The sequence below is a fragment of the Lynx canadensis genome, chromosome B4 (genome assembly GCF_007474595.2).
Source record: "Lynx canadensis isolate LIC74 chromosome B4, mLynCan4.pri.v2, whole genome shotgun sequence".
Taxonomy (NCBI): domain Eukaryota; kingdom Metazoa; phylum Chordata; class Mammalia; order Carnivora; family Felidae; genus Lynx; species Lynx canadensis.
The window spans coordinates 45,438,546-45,459,108 of record NC_044309.1 but is presented as its reverse complement, the minus strand read 5'-3'; the positions used below and the strand labels follow the sequence as shown (position 1 = coordinate 45,459,108).

Below are 20,563 nucleotides of genomic sequence, written 5' to 3'. Positions count from 1 at the left end.
CTGGGCTGCTAGGAAGACAGGTGAGATGATGTGGACAGGCAGCAGCCCTGTGTCTGCGATAATGTGGGCCCAAGAGGTGGCACCCCTTGTGATTGTGAGAATTAGTAACACACGTGCCTCAAAAAATCTGGAAACTATTTGCTTTGCTTCAACAGTTGTGTATTTAAAGTGCATATACAATGCATGAAGTCACATTTGTATGTATCAAGTATGTGGCTTGGGCATTTCCAGTTTTTATACTTATAAACAGGATTGCTAAGGGTATCTTTTCTTTCCCCCCACTGGACTGCATCCTTGGGATATTTTCTTTCTTTTCTTTTTTTTTTTTTTTGAGAAGAGAGAAAGAGAGAGAGAGAGTGTGAGTAGGGAAAGGGCAGAGAGAGAGAGACAGAGAGGGAGACGCAGAATCCGAAGCAGGCTCCAGGCTCTGAGCTGTCAGCACAGAGCCCGACACAGGGCTCAAACTCAAAACCGTAAGATCATGACCCAAGTCGAAGTCTGATGACGCCCAACTGACTAAGGAGCCCCTGGGATATTTTCTGAAAATAGTATCATCAGTCAAAGGGTTTTGATCACTCTTTTTCCCCCCACTTTTTATTTAAATCCAAGTCAGTTAACATATAGTATAATAACGATTTCAGGAATAGAACTTGGTGATTCATCACTTACATTATAACATCCAGTGCTCATCCCAAAAAGTACCCTCCTTAATGCCCATCACCCGTTTAGCCCATCCCCCCCCCTCCACCCAATACCCCATCAGTAACCCTCAGTTTGTTCTCTGTATTTAAGAGTCTTTGGGAGCACCTGGGTGGCTCAGTCAGTTAAGAGTCCGACTTTGGCTCAGGTCATGATCTTGTGGTTCATGAGTCTGAGCCCAGCATAGGGCTCTGTGCTGACAGCTCAGAGCCTGGAGCCTGCTTCAGATTCTGTCTCCCTCACTCTCTGCCCCTCCCCTGCTCATGATCTGTCTCTCTCAAAAATAAAAATAAACATTAAAAAAAAAGTCTCTTATGGTTTGCCTCCCTCTCTGTTTTTATCTTATTTTTTCTTCCCTTCTCTTATGTTCATCTGTTTTGTTTCTTAAATTCCACAGATGAGTGAAATCATATGATATTTGTCTTCCTCTGACTGACTTATTTTGAGTTTTGGTCACTCTTAAAGTTCTTAGACACTACTTGTTCTCCGGAAGGCTGGGACCCTCGCACGGTGTCACCTACTGTGCTACCCACAGCCCGTCCCCCCGGGGCTTTGCATCACTTAACTTCTCAAGTTCGGTAGATTTAAAGCAGAATTTTAACATTCCTAAAATGTGCACTTTTCAGGGGATGATTTACTATGTACATATCCTCATGTGAAGATTATCTGAAGTAACACATTCTTAAATTTGCAAACTGTTCTCTTTTCTCTTTCTCTTCTGTTTTTATTCAGAGATTTTGGTTTCCTTTTGACCAATTCTTAAAACACAAAGGGGGCAAGGCTGGGAGGGATGCTTTTCAGATTTGTCATCAAATTCTCTCTGCTGGGTCCTCTCGGCCTCCGGTAGATGTTCAGGATGAAGTCCACGGCCTCAGTTCATTCAGTCTCGGTGTGTGTTCAGCAGTGAGAACGCCAAGGCTGGTACTGGCCTATTGAGGTCCCACTGGAGGCCACGATAGGCCCCTCCCATCAGGGCACAGCTTTGCTTTTGAACTCTGTTCGACCTTATTTTCTGAAAATTCCATCCAATCCATTTTTGTAGGCTGATTAAAGTACAGGCCTTTGTATTTAGTACAGAGTGATTTCTGTAACCATAACCATAACCATAAGCTAGTCTTTTACTTAGGAACCAATATTTGAGAGTTAGCTTGGTATCTGTGTCTCAAGACACAGAGATCCTGAGAAAAAGGGTGCAGGTTGTGGGAAAACGTGAACACTGCATTTAAGGCAAGAATAAATCAGTTAGAAAAGAGATATAGTGAGACAACTGCCTTTAGCGGATGCAGAACACAGAGGGGTATTACAGATAAACCAAAAACTAAGCGTGTGAGAAAATATGAATACCGTAAAACGAGTAGGTGCTTTGTTACAGGACGTGTGGTCTGTTTTACAGGTGATAATGCCATGCTGTCTGGCACAGGGATCGGTCATCACTACCACTTTACAAATGGGACAAGGGAAGAGCTAAGAAATTAAAAGACTTTTCTGTAACTGGCTTCTTAACCATTTCTCTGATGTGTAGATGCTTTTTTTTCCCCTGCTCTGTTCACAGACACAAGGAGTATAGCCAACTCTCGGTGTCTCAGTCAAGGGTCACGCTTCCTGCAACTCCCACACTTCGGGACCATAATTCCCCTCCGTGACCAATACCCTCAGTTTCTGCAACTTGATTCCAAAATAGCCAGCTGACCCAACCATTCAACCCAGCAAATGCACCTACGGTTGCTTAACAGAAATGAATAAGCAAGTTGGTCTGAGGAGGAACGTTATGAAGATACAGATCAGTATTTTTCGTTTAACCTTGAAAGGGAATTTTACTATATTTGGAGGTCACAAGCGAAGCGTATTTCCCCAAACAAAGGTTCTGGTGCGTTGGAGAGGGAAGAAATAATTTGCCACATCACATTCTGGTACACTGGAAGACTAATTTGCTTTGTAAATCCACCATACGTTTTTTTGCTGAATTGAATTGAAGGAGCTTTGAAAAGATGCTTATTTTCCATTTTTTAGCATCAGTAGAGAGTCTAACATGAATTGAACTGAAAATATCTTGTGACTTTCGTGGCTGTTGTTCTTATAAATAATGTGTACATAAATCTATTCCATCTTGATGTCTAACGGTGGATAACTCTAAAAGAGTTAATATCAATGTTAACTTCTCCGTTCCTTATTCTCAAGTCTCAAAGAGGTCAAATGGTCAAATATCCCTCTGAATTTAAATCATCCCAGACCATTTAAGGCAGTTACTATCTAGTAGCTCAAAGAGTAGGTAAAATTATCCCGTACAGGTAAAATTTTTATAAAGTTAAGATTCCTCTGCATTTTTTCCTTAGCTTTGCAAATGTTATAGATTCACATCTTGTGTCCCCTAACTGGGAGAATATTCCAAAGAAAATATCCCATGCATCTTCAGCCTTACAATCTTCTGTTTGGAGATAATATGTTATTTAAAGCACATTCTAAATGTTCCCTGCTTTATTCTAGAGGTTGAACATGGAGAACTCTTGTCCTGGAAATGGACAAGACAGGTGTAGTTTGTGAAACGGGTCAAAGAATGTAGAGTTCAGAGAGGCTACCATATTTTGACCTACGATATATTAATATTTCAGGTCATTAAAATTCATTGGACACTGTTCCCTCCTCTCTACATTTGAAATGGGTTGTGTTGGGGAATGTTATGTCCATATACAGACAGCATAATTCTGGGTGAGGCCAGGCAGGAAATAAGGTTGGGAGGAAGCTATAAACATCCAATTCACGGTGACGGGGCAACCAGATACTTTTGCTTATTCCAGTGGCTCCATGACTAGTGAGAAGCTGGTGCTGATTCATCTGAGGCAGAAAAAAACATTCAAAGAAAGACAGAAAAAAACTGACCGAAGTATAAGTTTTACAAGACATATAGGTTGAAGGGGATCAAAGTATTTATTCATTGCCTGTAGGGTAGGAGGTTGTACTATGTCATAGAAGCTTAATATTGTTTCCTGGTTGAGGTTGGGCCTAACTGTTAAGAGCTGAAGGGAGCTTTGGATCCATATGGTAGAAATCCCATTTTACGGATGAGGAAAATAGGGGCCAAAAAAGTACTGTGACCTGTGGACGAGCCACGTATAGAACGTGGGCCTCCAGACATCTACTATATCAAACGCTAAACCAGAAAGCCCACGTCAGAAGCAGCAGTGGCAAATGCTACATGGGAGCACTGAAGAAGATTTTCTATTTACACCTTGTCCCTACCCGAGAAGAATCCGAGTAGGTAGATCATGCCTCACTACCCTGCTACGCAGCCACTCCACGCGAACGTCTCCTGAACTCTTTCGCAGCTCGTTTCCAAACCCTCTGACAATACCCCTCTTTTTGTGGTCAGTTTTCTTGCAGCCCCTCCTGGCAGGTATCATCTTGAAATTCTGTCCATGGCTTTCTGGTCGATGCCTTAATTAAATTACCTGCAGTATATATTTCTCTTTACCCCCAGCTCAACACAATAGGGGTAATGCTCACGTCTACTATTCCCAGCTCTGGCCTGGCTCCGGTCTCAGATTTCCAGCAGCAGAACAGGACGTATCTTTTTGGATACCGTGACCTTGCCGGGCCAAAATGAATCTTACTGCTTCCTGCAGATGAGCTCCTCTTCTTAGCTAACCATTCCGTGCCTGAAGTACTATTATTTTATTCTCATTGATCTAGTTCTGGATTTCAATGTCTCCAATTAGGACTGTAGCTATAGCATCCTAACTGGTTTTCCTGTTTTTAGTGACCAAATGAGTCTACCCTATGCACTGACAGCCAAGGTCTGCTCCAAAGGGAGGGCTCCAATTCTATTATTCTCCTGATCAAAACTTGTCAGTTGTTTCCCACGCCCTGCCAAATAAAATCCGAGCTTCTTAACGCGGGCTTTAAGGGACTCATGTGTTGGGTCATCATTCGATCAATATTGAGTGCCAACTGGATGCTGCAGTAGGTCAGCTTAACAAGACACAACCCTTACCCAAATGAACTCCCTCCTCTAGTAGAGGGATGCAGAACAGAAAGCAATCCTATAAAACATGGTGTGTGTGTGTGTGTGTGTGTGTGTGTGTGTGTGTGTGTATGTGTGTGTGTGTGTCAGGAGCCATGACAGAATTAGGGTATGCTCTGCGACATAAGAGGAACAGCACCTAGCCCAGACCGAGGTGGGAAGAGGTGGAGGAAAGGAAGGCAGGCAGGGCACAATCAGGGAAGCAGGGATGTGAAGCAGGGAAAGCTTTCCCAGAGAAGGTCAGCAGAACTTCTAATAGGAAAAGGCATTCGGCCAAGTGGGGAAGGAGTGATGAGTGACGATGAACACTGTTTCAGGCAGGATGGAATCCTGATGTCCATGGATGACGTCCATGGAATCAGGATGTCTGAACCCCATCGGCACATGAACTGGCCTATGGCTCCTCCTTAACACCTTTCCTTACCTGTACCTTAGGTTCCTTTCCAAGCTTTCAAAGTCCCGGCTCCATTACCATACCCTTGAGCTTGCATCTGACAATCCAGCCAGAAATTGCCTCTGCGATGCCTGAACCTCCTTAGCCCGCACTTCTGTAACTCTAGCATGGAGTTGCTCAGAGAATACGCATGGAATGAATTTCTACTGCCACCTAACTGGGGTCTAAGCACCTCAGGCCCAGCGAGTGCACTGGCTTTATCCGGTCTCCTACCTCCCGCCTCTTCCATTCATCAGATGGGCTACTTCACGTCATCCAGATACATTAAGATAGTGCTGCCCCAGTTACCTAGAATGTTCTTCTCTCCCCACCTTCTTCGTTCTATCCATCCTTCGTGTTCCAAATCAACTCCCTTCCTTCTCTCCTAAGTCCCATTCTGCTCTTCCCTTTCCTTTCTCCAGCTTCCTTTTGCCTCTAGGTTCAATGCAATCCTATCCAGCAGGACAGTGGGAGCCTGTCGATATTCCACATGGCCCACTCTGGCAAAGACCTGACAAAATGGCAGGGGACTACTGGTAGGCTTTTGCCTATCTTGGCTTCCAGTTTTGAGGAGAGAGAACCCACTTTCTAAGTAAAGCGGAGAGAGATCTCTAGGGAGAAAAAGAAATCAGCAACGAAAAGGAGTACCTGAGATATGATGGTTGGGGGGGATTTACAGACTCAGGGAGTCTTAGCCCCGGCTAAGGGCTAAGTCAAATCCAGTCAAAACATATCACTGTGTTTTCCCTCATTTGCCTGACACGAGTGGTTTTTCTGGAACACACTAAAGAGTTAAAAGTTCTTTTCCTCCAGAGAGGTAGCTTTGCTCCTTTGAGTATACCTTTGAGGTTCCACTGGAACAGAAAAGGTAAGTATTTTTGCATTAAAGGGGACTATTTAGGGGTGCTCAGTCGATTGGGCATCCGACCTCGGCTCCGGTCACGATCTCGTGGTCCATGGGTTCAAGCCCTGAGTTGGGTTCTGTGCTGACAGCTCAGAGCCTGGAGCCTGTTTCAGATTCTGTGTCCCTCACCCGCCTCCCCACTCCTCCCCTGCTCACACTCTGTCTCTCTCTCTCTCAAAAATAAATAAATATTAAGAAAAAGGGGACTATTTAGTTTCCTTTTAGGCTAGCTTTATTTATTTATATAGTTGTTTTAGTTTTCTTACCCTGAGACTACAGAAAGAATCAATGATTTGAGACAAAACGTGTCAGGTATGGCTGGGTCCATTCCTTTATAAAACGTTAAAAATGATCTGTTTTTCAGAGATATGAACTTTCGAGTTTCAATACCTTCTATACTTCTCAGGGAAACTTCCCTTTATCATTTCCTCATATAAACGGTTTGCAGCAATTGGGAAAAGCGGGGGAGATACTGTTCTATATCCTTACCTCACGCCCTGTGATGGGGATGTTTCCTCACGACAGCTAGTTTACTAACTTCTGGCAGGCCTCCAGGAGTAAATAAGGGTTAAACGTCGCTGGAACTATGCCAAGACCTTACACAGGATCTCTGCCCTTTGTCAAGACAAAGAGAGTCTCCACCAGACAAGGTATATCAAAGTTGGCCACAAAGGGGCTCGAGACAAGGAGCGCCTGTTGGTACCTGAATAACTGGCCCCTCAAAAGGCATAAACCTGAGACCAAAGTTCCCCATTTCACATACGGGGTTCCCAAATAACTATCTCCTAAGTATCCATAAAGTTTAAGAAGTGAAATTAGAAAGTTCATTTGAAGTCTCACCCCTATGTCAGAAATACATTTTGTAGGTACAAACGCTCTTTGCTGAATCAAATCTTCCCATGCGGTCTTCGGAGCCCTTATGTTGACAAAACTGCCCGGTTAGAGGAGCCTGGGAAATCTTCCACTTGCCTTTTTCAGGATTTCTATAAGCTACAGGATGCCATACTTCAAAAAATTCAGTACTCTTGGGGCACCAGGGTGGCTCAGTCGGTTAAGCGTCCGACTCTCGATTTCAAGTTCAGGTCACGATCTCACGGTTTGTGGGTTCGAGCCCCGCATCGGGCTCTGAGCTGACAGTGCAGAGCCCGCTTGAGATTCTCTCTCTCTGCCCCTCCCTTGCTTGCGCTCGCATGCACTCTCTCTCTGTCCCCCTCTCAAGATAAAGAAATAAGCTTAAAAAAAAAAAATCAGTACTTCCAAAGGAAATCACCCAAAGCCCTTTATTTCTACACTTGCCGTGGCTCCTAGGACCTCCACCTCTTCCCATCCTTATCTTCTGTTTCCCTCACGTCTCCTTCCCTTTCTACTCCATCTACCTGAGCAAGGGCTCACGCCCCTTCTTCCTGTGTCTTTGGTTTTAACTGAGCAGTTCACCACCTACACTCACTCTCAAGCACCACTTTCAAAAGTTTCCAGAATCAGGAGCAAGGCAGAGTCAAAGGGCCGGAATGCATTTTCTCCTTGATTTGGTGGCACAACTAGACCCCTTAAGCTCCGTAAGGACCCTGTGGGTCCTTCTCCCGACCTTCAAAGTTTCCCCTCGATCTGGAAATTCTTCCTCTTTTCCCCTCCAATGGACTTAGTCAGCAAAATCTTTCCTCTATGAAGCTAGGTCACGGTCTTTGTGCTCACGGTGACCTACCGTGGGGATTTCTTGGGTGTGATGGGTGGTGGCAAAGACCAAGCAATGACTAACAGATTTTCCAAGCCGAACACGTGTCAGGAGTCCAGACTCTCACCTGAATGAGGAGATCGATAGCGAAAGTCCTCTTTGGTCAGCAGCAGGAGCGCTTTGCCGTTCATTTCAAACGTGTTGCTGTCAATTGGCCTTAAAGAAAATTCGTTTTCAGCCCACTTGAGCCACTGGGCTACGTCATCCCTGCTCCAGTAAATTGGCTGCAAGCCTGTTGGAGAGAGAGCAAGGCAGAAAGAGAGAGAGAGAGAGAGAGAGAGAGAGAGAGAGAGGGAGGAAAAAAAAAGGTCTTGTCAGTTAGACAGTTGGAATAAAGGAAAAAGCTTTCTGAATGGTTAATAAAATGGAGTCTCCAGGTCTGAAGAGCTCTTATGTTCAACTCTGAATCCCAAGGCAAAGCTCAAGTTTGTAAGTGCCCAAGTGTGGCATCGGATGAACTATTTATTCAGAGGCAACATGAGAAGAACGATCCTTTTTTAGTCTTTGATGGACCCTAGGCCTTGCTGGCCTGCCCTTCCCTGCCCAGCTCCAGGGGCTGCCTTGATTCAGGTATGCCCCAGAGCTGAAGCTCCACGGTGGCCTGAAACACCCAAGGAACTCAGAGTCATGACAAATGTCAATGTGTTTCGGAGGGGACCTTAGAATCAGAGCTGATCTGATTGCCACCCAGTGTCCTTTTGTTTTTTTTATTTAAAAAAATTTTTTTTTAACGTTTATTTATTTTTGAGACAGAGAGAGACAGAGCGTGAGCTGGGGAGGGGCAGAGAGAGGGAGACACAGAATCGGAAACAGGCTCCAGGCTCTGAACTGTCAGCACAGAGCCCGACGCGGGGCTCGAACTCACGGACCGCGAGATCATGACCTGAGCCGAAGTTGGACGCTCAACCGACCGAGCCACCCAGGCGCCCCCTCAGTGTCCTTTTGAAGTGAGAACGTTCCAGAGTCGGGCCTGACCTTTGAGAGCTGCCAAATAATAAAGTGTTCCCTGAAATTTCTTCCAGGAAGAGCAATTCACTCAGCCTCTGGGAAACTATCAGGCTAGCCTCTGGGAATGAGAGGGCAAAGCAAGGATAAAAGGTCTTTTGCCTTTTTATTCTACTTTTTGATGTTAGAACTTTCTGCCGGGGGTGGTATTGGACTCTGAGTGGGACCAGAAGTGGGCCAAAGGGAGGGCTGTAGCTTAGGTGGAGAGGAGAACTCAGGCTGGGCTTTTCTGGAAGTCTGACTGTGAATCTATATTTTTATTTTATTTTGCTGTTGTGGGAAATCTTTGGTGTATCATTCAAGTGGTTTAGAACAGTGGTTCTCAAAATGTGATCTGGGGACCCCTCAGGGTTCGCAAGCACTTTTCAGAGTGTCAATGAAGTCAAACCTCTTTTCATAGCAATATTAAGAGGTTATCTACCTTTTTCAGCCTCATTCATTCATGAGTAGACAGTGGGATTTTCTAGAAGCTACACAACGTGTGATATTGCAGCAGACGTGAGAATCCAGCCATCTTCTATGAAGCCAGACATTAGAGACTTGCAAAAATGTAAAACAATGCCACTTCTCTCACTACTTTCTGGAAGATATATTCATAAATATATATTTATGCTAACATAAGCTTAGCTTAATACTTTTCAGTAAGTTAAGTGTTTTTGAAATTCTCAGTTTTAGTTTCCAATATGGTAAATATAGACAGGATCCACATGAGCGAAGCTCTTTGGGGTCTTCAATAATTCTTAAAAACTGAAAGCAGACCTGAGACCAAAATGGGAACCGAGGGGTTGGAAGGAGCTACGTGCCCAACAGAGCTTCATTCTCCAAAACTGCACAGTGTGAATTAATGGTTCAAATACAATGGAGTCAGGGTTTGCCAAGAAGAGCTTCAGTGTCTCCAGGAAGTTACTTAAACTTCCTAAGGAGACTCCATGAGTGTGCTCTAAAAGTGCCCTTCAGTTTGATCCTGGAAAGAGTCACCTTTTCATCCTTCAATCAAGCATAACAAAGGACTGTCTGGTCTACTGTTTCTCCTCCCTCGTGGACCAGGGAAGGAATAGCTCAGTTCCCTTGGAGAAGGTCCAGAGCCTCTGGGCATGACTACTGGCTCTGTCTTCCAGGTGGCTCCTTTGCAAAGTCTAGTTCTGAAGAATGGTAGCTGGCTTCCTTGAACTCTGGGAAAGTCCTTTCTCAAGCAGTCTCTCGTGTAGGACACGAAGAAAGAAGTACAGGCATTGGCAGAATTAGAGACGGGCGTCCAAGAGCTTTTTTTCCCTTGGGTTTTAAGTTTTACAATTTTACGTGGCAAAAGAAAGTGGCATCACGAAATCATAATGTGTAGTATGGGGCGCCTGGGTGGCTCAGTCGGTGAAGAGTCCAACTTCGGCCCAGGTCATGATCTCCCGGCTGGTGGGTTCGAGCCCCGCGTCGGGCTCTGTGCTGACAGCTCAGAGCCTGGAGCCTGCTTCCGATTCTGTGTCTCCCTCTCTTGCTCTGCCCCTCCCCTGTTCATGCTGTCTCTCTCTCAAGAATAAATAAATAAATAAATAAATAAATAAATAAATAAATAAAGTGTAGTATGCTACTGCTCTATGATCCTGAGAATAAAACACAGCCACTAAAGAATTTAAGGTTTTGTTTTTGGCTCTTAACTCTACCCAGAAGTAATGCCTATTAAAAACGGTCCTTGGATACAGAAGGTGCCCCCCCCCACCCCGTCTTTCCAACGACCTTGACAAAACCCATATCTGGAATCACAGTGAAATGGCAGTGGGCGTGAGGACGGCTTAGGAAAATCTCAACTTTTGAACCGGTAAAAAAACCTTACTGTTTACTTCCTATCGTCAGCGGTGTCGCCTTTGAACCGAAACAGCACAGCGATCAGTCATCTGTTATTGGGAATTTTTCCCCTTCCTCTCTTTCACAGGAGTAGCACGGGCACAGCCAGGCCCGGCAGGGGGCGGGGGGGTGCAAATATGGGGTTCCAGTCAAGCTTGGCCTAGGAAAGAGCCTGGCGGTAGATGGGCCACGGAGCAGAAGACACTCAGTCAGAAACAGGAAAAACGATGCGGTAGCTTATTGGAAGCTCGCGCGCCAAGGCAAATACAGAACCGAATCCCCCTGGGGAGGGGAAATGAGAGTGAAATGCTGAAGTGTCTGCAGAGGAGTCACTGAACCGGAGGGAGGTGGGGGGAATGGGGGTGGGGGGACACAAGTAGTAATTTGAGGTTCTTTATATTCTATGGAAGAAAATACTCATGAGTAATCTTTTCCCTAAATACAAGAGGAGTCACACACTCCAACCGGCCCTGCTGGCGAAAGGCAACAGTTTCTCTTTTCACTTCCCATTAATCTCTCCCACAGCCCTGGTCCCCCGAAGCAAGCACAGTCACCACGGAAACCCCCTCGTGGGGAACCAGCATGAAGGCCCTGGGGTGTGTGCAAAAGGGACCCATCAGGTCACTGTCAGTCCAGGGAATACCAGGCGATCCTAGCAGTTTTACAAAAGTGACCCTGACAGACCCAGCTACCTGCTTGAGGCCCCCGAGGAAACCGGTCAGAGTGTAAGGACAAGGTGGACAGATAGACCAAGCTGGAAAGAGGCTTGACAAACTTCGGTGTTCAAAGTCAAGTCCTACTGCTATTTCTTTTTTAAGTCTCTAGAATAACTGGGAAAAAAGAAGCCCCCTTTCCTCCAACCTAACAGCCCTACGGCCTGGGAGTTACAGTGTCTAAATGGAATAGAGCCTTGGACCCAGAGGCAACTCTGTCTAATCAGGACCATTTAATTTACTTAACAGTCATCTATTAGGCATGTCTATCATCTCGCACTATTGTAAACACTTTGTAAATATTAGCTCATTTAATTGCATGCTCACAGCAAAAGCATGACATAGGGGTTCAGATCGGGGAACTCGGGCTCAGTGCACTTAAGGGATGTGCCCAAGGTCCTACGGCCATGGAAACAAGAGGGGCCGAGAGGGGCAGATTTGAACCCAGGCAGTCTGGCTTCAGGGTGTGTGTTCTTATCCATCACACTACACTTACGCATGCAGTTCCCACCCAGAGTCAGAATTCGGATTGATTTTCAGCGTCTATTAGGGATGCAGAAAAGACTGGGTGAATTGAATCCTCCCCATCCAAGACTTTCATCGTTGGAGGCTTTCTCAAGTTATCAACAGACTAAAAATAGAGCCAAAAAATCTGTATATCCTTGGAGAAGTAGATTTATAAATGGGAAGAGGAGGGAGGTGTAGGTGGCGCTCCGCTTTGAACACATCCAGGAATAAAGTGCCGCCCTCACTGGCTACTTGCCCGCGGGCACTCAATGCTCATAGGCACTGGTCCTGAGACGTCATGTGGCTCACAGCTGCTAATGTAACAGAAGCCGTATGGGCGAGATGAGGGAGAACGTATAACACAGAACCGGCCGTACAGTTATCTCTTGCAACTTTAACTCAACAAAATCGAATAATATAGCAGTTAATGATTAGTGAAAGGAAGAGAGACCATTTTTCTGCGCCTATGTTCTACTACTCCCCGTGCACATAATAAGCCTACTAAGACCTGCATTAAAAAAGAAAAGTTGGATTTAGTTTTGAGAGAGAGAGTGTGAGCAGGGAAGGGGCGGGGAGAGATGGGGGCAGAGGATCCAAAGAGGGCTCTACGCTGACAGCAGCGAGCCTGATGCGGGGCTCGATCTCACAAACCGTGAGATCATGACCTGAGCAAAGTCGGACGCTCAACCGACTGAGCCACCCAGGTGCCCCAAGACCTGCCATTTTTAACGTCAATTCACTTCAGAGTATATTTGAGAAGCATTTTATACAGAAGAGATGAACCGCTATTATTAAGAAAATTCCGAAGCATTCCACTGCAGTTTTTTTCCCAAGTGGGTCAAGTGAAGTTCATTCACTTCTTCAAGTCCACGTTCAAGGGGGCAGCCACTTTCACCAGCACATTGTTAAGCCTCATTTCAAGGTCTCTCAGCTAATGTTTAAATGAACGATGAAAAGTGGGCTAGGAGTCAGGAGCCCGAATTTTACCACCAGAACTGCCATTAGCTAACAGGTGATTTGGGGCATTTTCTCCTGGGCTCGGCAACTTCATTCTGTAAAATGAGGCGCCTAGACGATGGGGTCTCTATTCCTTTCCGGGTTGCACACTGGGAACATAGTCCCGCTTCATCTGAATCCTAAAAACCCAATCATATAAACAGCCAGGACCTTTTTACTACCAAACTACCGCCTGCTCACAACGATGATCCCAAGATTTTGTAACTTCCTGAATGACCTTCTGGGTCTTGGAAAACAGATTACATTATTTTAAATAGAGGGCAGTGCCTAAGAGTGTTTTATCATATTCCAATTCTTGGAAAAGCTATAAGCCGGCCGAGGCAATAATACACATAACATTCTGACAAGGGGCTTTCACATGTATGACCTCATGTAATTCTCACAAAAGCTCTGTGAAATCCGTCTTGCTCCCATGTCAGTTTTAACAGATGAGGAGGAGAACAGGGGGCTCAGAGTCAGGAGATGATTGTACCGGCTCGAACAATACTCAGTTCAGGCTCTGGTGCTACAAAATACAGTCATCAAAAACATCCTTTGTCCCAACCTTGCCGTGTACACGGGATTTTGATACAGACGCTGTGGCTTATGGGACAGACTGGTAAAAGAGAAGATGACACCCCAGAGATGATCTAGTCCAACTCCCACCCATCTCACTCACAGGGAAACTGAAGCTGGGAAAAGTTAAGAGGCTGCACCGCGAGCAAGCCGCCCCACGTTCCCTGCTTCCAGCATCTCATGCTGTGTCGTAACTCGATTCAATGACACAGAACAATTCTGTAACCCTTGACATGAATGAGGAAAATGATCACTTCCTTGCTTAGTCATCCTGACTTCAGATTAAACGTCCTTAATTGGTCCAAACGTAATTTCTCAATTGCAGTTTTTAGACCCTCCCCAACCCACCTGCCTCCTCTAGAGATCATATTTAGCTCCCATGCCTAAACATCGTACCAGGAGCAGGGCCAGAACTTTCTTCCTCTGGACAATAGACTTCTATTGTTCATAGTCGCTAAGTTATTGGGCGTTTAGACTGAATATTTTCTGCAAAGATTCTTATTCTCATTTTATTTATTTTATTTTATTTTATTTTATTTTATTTTTTAATTTTTTTTCAACGTTTATTTATTTTTGGGACAGAGAGAGACAGAGCATGAATGGGGGAGGGGCAGAGAGAGAGGGAGACACAGAATTGGAAACAGGCTCCAGGCTCTGAGCCATCAGCCCAGAGCCTGATGCGGGGCTCGAACTCACGGACCGCGAGATCGTGACCTGGCTGAAGTCGGACGCTTAACCGACTGCGCCACCCAGGCGCCCCTCTTATTCTCATTTTATAAATGAGCAAAAAATGTAGCACGCATAATGGGACATGGTGGCACTTAGATCCAAACCCAGGTGGTCTGGTTCCACAGTTCCCAACTCTGTTTTTTATTTCAGTTTTATTCATTTATCTTGAGGGAGAGAGAAAACACGAGTGGAGGAGGGGCAGAGAGAAGGGAGAGAATCCCAAGCAGGCTCCGCACTGTCAGCACAAAGCCTGATGCGAGGCTCGAACCCAGGAACCCATGAGATCATGACCTGAGCCGAACTCAGACGTTCAAGTGGCTGAGCCACCGGGCGCCCCCAACAGTCCCAACTCTTAAAACCCTGCCATACTGCTTCTTGAGAACCTCATAATGACAGCAAATACTTGCAAGAACTTACTGTGTCCCAGGTACTGTCCCCAGTGCTCTCTGTACAGAACTCATATAATCCCCACAACAACACTGTATGACAGAAACCATCACTATCCCTCCTTAGCGAAGAAAACTGGAGCACAGGGAAGTTAAGTGACTCGGCCAAAGTCACACAGCTAGGATAATGGACAAGCCAGCCGGCTTGGCCCAAAGTCTGTATTATTAACCACCTATACATCTCTGTCTAGGCTTATTTGGTGTTTTGGCAGAACATCAAATTAAATTCGTGACCGAAAAAAGAGAGGGAGAAGAGCGTCAATGGCCGTATGAATCGTCACAGTGGATACGCACGCAGGCACCGAGCGCCAGCACTGAAACTATTCCCCAGCTGTGTGACCTCAGGCAAGTTACTCGACCTCTCTGTGTCTCACTTGACTCAAATGAAAAAAGGGGACAGTTTGCAAGCTGTGAGTAAGTACCAGTGGATCACAGACGATGTGCTTGTCAAATGTGAAGATGCCATAAAGCTAGTATACAGTAAGATTATGTAAGTGGTAACAATAAAACACACAGAGGACAGTATGTGGAACGTAGCAAGCATTTAATAAGTATTAGCTACTGTTACTACGGTCACCATTTTCAGTTGCCCTACCCTGCACACACAGAGCTGGTGTCTGGAACCCAACTGGAGGAATGTACTTGAATCAATATTAGATTTCATCTTGTTATTTTTTTTGCCATCATTCCCAGCCTGCTGCACTCTTTCCGGATTTGGTTCTATTTCTAGTAACAACCACGCGTTATAGCTTCATGTCTTCTGTGGCTTTGATAAGCATCTGTCACCGCAACAGGTTCCTGACAAAATGCGGATTAGGTGAGGGCTGAGGTGGGAGCACTCTGGTGACGTAACAGTCACCTCCTTCCAGATGGATGCTGATCAAGTTATCAGATCCTTTGGGGTGCAAGGGTTCAATGATCAGTCCATTTAAATACTCTGGTAGCCGGACTGTAGTTTTCAAGCTCAGCCGAAACGGCACCGTCTAAAATTCAATGAAATGCTTTCTTCATGTCCATGAATAAGTAACCACGACCTTATTGAAGAGGATAGAGGAAGCAGAGAAGGAGCAAATGCTGGGCTCTGAAGGGACAACTTTTTCCCATGTGCTCACAACATCTGCGTTTCAAACCCTGTCCCGAATTCCACCTGGAGGTTAGATCACGCCAGCTGTTTTTAGTCTGTACGGACACTCTCTTCTCCTTTTCGATTGTGAATATCAGGTAAACGGTGGCTCACAGTCTTTCTTTCAGTCCCTCTTCCATTCCCTACAACCCTCAGGGATCGCTGTCAGTGGCCTAACTCTCACCCTTGGAAGTTCTGTATTCTCATTTGTCATTTGGGCCAAGAGCAGTGAATTTATTTAGAACAACTTAGACTCGTTTTTACATCAATTCTCCCGTGAGGCTTTAATTCCCTTTTGCCGATGTTTGTAATACCTGTTTCGGTCTGACAACCCTCCTCCCTGATGGCAGAGAGAGAAGAAAGAGAGAAGTTGCACAGTTTTCTCTTTGCCACTTGGTCATGTCACTCTATCCAACCGAATCAGCATGCTGATACCATGCTTATTCTTATTTATTTATTTATTTTCAAATTATATTTTGATGTTTTATATTTGAGAGAGAAAGAGAGAGACAGAGTGCGAGCAGGAGAGGGGCACAGAGATAGAGGCAGAATCTGAAGCAGGCTCCAGGCTCCGAGCTGCCAGCACAGAGCCCGATGCGGGGCTCGAACTCACGAACACTGAGATCATGACCGGAGCCGAAGTCGGAAGCTCAACCGACTGAGCCACCCAGGCGCCCCAACAATCAGGTAATTCTTATAAAGAGTATCTACTCGTATGAAAGAATGCCAAATAGCACATGTACGTAGGTATGATAATCCCAAACAATGCACAGAATAATATTACCATGAAATATAAAAATATTAATGGCAACTGTCACTCAGGAGAATTACAGGTGATGCTTACCATCTCCTTTTCTTTTTTTTTTTTAACGTTTATTATTTTAATTTATTTTTGAGAGAGAGTGTGAGCAGGGGAAGGGGCAGAGAGAGAGGGAGGCAGAGAATCCAAAGTGGGCTCTGAACTGTCAGCACGGAGCCCGATGCGGGGCTCAAACTCAGGAACCACGAGATCATGACCTGAGCCACAGTTGGACACTTAACCGACCGAGCCACCCAGGTGCCTCTCCTTTCCATTTTTTATTTCCCACTTCTCTCTATTAAGCATGCATTACCTTTATATTTTAAAAAGCCCACTTAAAATTTGAGCTCCTCAGAGAATGTCCCCAACACAGCCTCATCAGCTTCCTCAGTTACCCTCCTGCCCGCTCGTCTCAGCGAGCGCCCTGCGCGCGCGATCTGCCGGAAGTTCATTTTCAAAAGCGCCCTGACTCTTCTGACTTGTGCGTGAGCACTGTGGACCGCGGGACCATAGGCACTTCTCCTCTAAACTTCTGAAAGCACAACTGACCATGTCTTTCATTTCTCTTTCCCAATTGTAAGATGATGTATTCTCACCAGCGTGTCCCTGTATCATTTCTACTCTTCCGACTGATGCCTCCTTGTTTGTCAGACCCGAGTCCAAATTTGTAGGGCCCCTCATTGTTCCTTCTGGGAGATGAAACTACTAACTGCGAGGTGCGTCTGTTAAGAGTCAAAACGTGCAAGCACGGAGCTGACACAGGTTTCTCGGCGCTTCTCCCGTCACGCCTGGCACACGGCGGTCCCCCCGTGATGCCAGACTGCACCAAGATCCCCGGTCCGCCGCCGGGCCAGCGTTGCAGCCTGTGACTGTCACCCCTCTCCCAGCCAATGCCGTGCTCATCGGGCAGGATGCTTCAGATCTGGGTGGTACTTTACTAATACCACATGCCGCTGCGCCCGGATCAGCCCCACAACTGTTCTGTGAGGGAGCTAAGGCTGGTGCAACTGTCCTTGCTGAAGGAACGGAAGCTCAGAGAGGTAAAGGGACTGTCCCAAGGTCACAATGCACCTGCGGCCAGAACCGCAGCCCCAGGTCAGTCTAGTGAACTTTGGCCGGGTCAAAGGATGCAATGGATATAAAAGTCTCCCCGGTACTCTGAAACGCATGGTAACGACGCAAGGGAATTAGGAGTAATAAACCACGAACTCAACTTCTCATGGCAGGTCTGGTTTAGCTATGGATCCGGAAGTCTGAGCAGACCCCAGAGACCCCCTGTGCCTTCTGCAAAGGGGGTCGCGGTGGGCAGGCTTTACCTTAGGATAACTAAACCCTCCAAAGTCAAACCGAGTATCATCGGAGACCTCCAAGCTGCTTCCCAGCGCACCTTCCGGGAGCGTCCCCCCCACAGCCAGTCCTCCAGTCTCCACCCTGGGCCTGGTCTCCGAGGTAACTCCCACAAGCCAGGTATTCCCGTTTCTCTGGGTCTGCCTCTGACCCTGGATTTGCTATCTGATCAAAACTGCTTCCAGCACACAAATTCTGTCACTAGGGAATTAGAAGTTCCAAAACATTTCCTATTTTTGTCCTCAAGGTTAGTCTGTTTCTTGGCACTCGGCTCCCAAGTAGAGGTTAGAAGGGTCCACCTACATCTTTTGGCCCAGATCCCCAAAGCAAGAAGACTATATGTTCACGTTCAGATCCAGAGTCCTATTCGATTCCCTCAAAAAATTTCTTCGTATAGGGGCGCCCGGGTAGCTCAGTTGGTTAAGCGTCCGACTTCGGCTCAGTTCATGATCTCGCGGTTTGTGAGTTCAAGCCCCACGTCCAGCTCTGTGCTGACAGCTCGGAGCCTGGAGCCTGCTTCGGATTCTGTGCCTTCTTCTCTCTCTGCCCCTCCCCTACTCATGCTCTGTCTCTCTCTCTCTCAAAAACAAACATTAAAAAAAAATTAAAAGAAAAATTTTTTTCTTATAGACTTCACTTTGTGGATTTTTCTGGCTTTCACTCAGTTTTATCCACAAAAGGGTTTTTAGCAGCAAACCTGTTGACAGCAAAGCTGGCCCAGCGCCTGCCACTCACCCTCGCAAACATGACATAAGAGTCCTTCCCATTTCCGCTTTGGGGCAGCAAGCCCAGAGTGGTGAGAGGCATGTAATATTTTAGATAAAAACTTGGGTTTTGGACTCAGTCCTGAGTTCAAATACTGGTCCTACCGCCTAGTGGGCTCAGTGTTTTGGGGCAAGTTACAGCTCTGAACCTCAGTTTCCCCAGCAGTAAAATGAGGCCAAGAATAAAACTTATCTCCTTGGGCAAATTTAAGTATGACGTGAGGTAACCCTTATAAAGACTTCCCACCATGTCTGGTACACGGGAAGTACACAGTGCGTTTTGGGGGACTGGGTAGGACAGAGGCTGGACGGCAGATTGACCGTACTTTGCCACATGTCTCCAGGAGACTGGAATTCTTCCTGCAGCTCCCTGGGGCCTCAGGAACTTGAGCAGGGGTTCTCGCAGGCTGTGAAGGCTCTGGCAGGAGCTTTGGGGCCCGCACAGGGCTTTGAGGACGGGACCGGCATCGTCAGTGTGCTTGCAGGTTGGGAAAATGGCTCAGGAGGTGATGGAGAGAAAGGATGGGAGCAGATGAGAGGCTGGAGGAAGAAAGGTCAGATTTGGAGCCCATTTGGGTCCTGGAGTAGGGTGAGGCAACTGAAATGCTCACTTCGGGTGGAAATTGTTTACATTTTCACGATGAACAAAACAGCAACATTTTAACTGAAGCCATATTGAGAAGAGAAATGATGAGGGTGTAGCAGTGCCAATGGAGAGGGGTTCTTAAGTTTCGGAGATAACGGACCCCTCTGAGAATTCAGGGAGACCCATGGACCCTCTTGCCGAATGCACAGGCACACGCACACGCACACAAATATTTGGCTCTAATTTCAAAGTTTATAGACCTTGTCTATAAACGTCTACGTAGCGACCCCTGGAGAATCAGGCTAGTAATTTTGAGCCTCATGTATGCACGTGGGCCTGCCGACAGGTACTCGCAATTTTGGCAAGCAGCAATTTAGGCGCGAGAAGAGAAGACACACATTCGTCTGTCCTGGTATTTTGGGGAGGAAAAGAGAAGAGAGGCAGGAAGGGTGCCCTTGTCGCACTGAGAAGTGTGGGGGGGGCAGCAATGAAATGACGCAGGGCAACTGTGGGGGTCACTTCTCTATGAAATGCACACACCTGACCTTAAATATGGAATGTCCCTTCCTCGGGTATTTTAGGAATCGTAGCTAACACACGGCAAGTTTGTATTCAGACTGGTGAAGGTTAAGCACTGCAAATTATTTTAATTTATGAACAGTGAGGCAGCTGGGATAGGAGAGATACCACTGAAGGAGAGATGTGATTGAACTTCTAAAGGAAAGAGGCAAGTAAGGGCAGCATGTCTCCTACCACAGGGCAGAAAGAAATTCTTTTTATTATTATTATGATTATTATTTTAAGCTTATTTATTTGGGGGGGGGGCACAGAGAAAGTTGTAAGCCTAAGCAGCTGTGCACTGTCAGCTCAGAGCCTGGTGAGGGGCTCGAAATCACGAACCGCGAGATCCTGACCTGAGCTGAAATCAAGAGCCAGCTGCTTAACTGACTGAGCCACTCGGGTGCCCCTAGAAAACACTTTATTTTCAGTTTTGTTGACATCTATGCACACAAAGAAGTCCATTTTGAAGAGGAAAAAAATGTCGGAAAATAGATATTAAAAGCTGAAATGCTCCTTAAATAGATTAGGGGGCAGACTGGGAAATTGCCAGGAAAAGCAGGCGCAAGATTTTCTAACCGTCCGTGGAAACGCAGGGGTGCGGAGAAAAGAGGGATCCCTTTGGATTTGCATGATCCACAAAACACAGAAGATCTACTACGGGTGTCTGAATAAAGAAGAACGAATATCCTTTTCTCCCCCTCTGGCTCTTTTAAACCACACAGGATCGTCTCTTGTGCGGGCCACAGTCCACAGAACATTCCTTTGCGAAGCATAACAAGAGCTGAACTC

At 46.1% G+C, this 20,563-nt stretch overlaps 1 protein-coding gene across 4 annotated transcripts in view; it reads right to left on the bottom strand.

The window, feature by feature from the left end:
• ETV6 (ETS variant transcription factor 6) overlaps window positions 1-20,563 on the bottom strand; it is a 254,814-nt gene that overhangs the window by 45,167 nt on the left and 189,084 nt on the right. For all 4 annotated transcript variants that reach the window (XM_030321731.1, XM_032593909.1, XM_032593910.1 and 1 more), the window contains one exon: window positions 7,854-8,018. In XM_030321731.1, coding sequence (XP_030177591.1) covers window positions 7,854-8,018 — 165 coding nt within the window. The remainder of the gene's footprint in view (window positions 1-7,853; window positions 8,019-20,563) is intronic.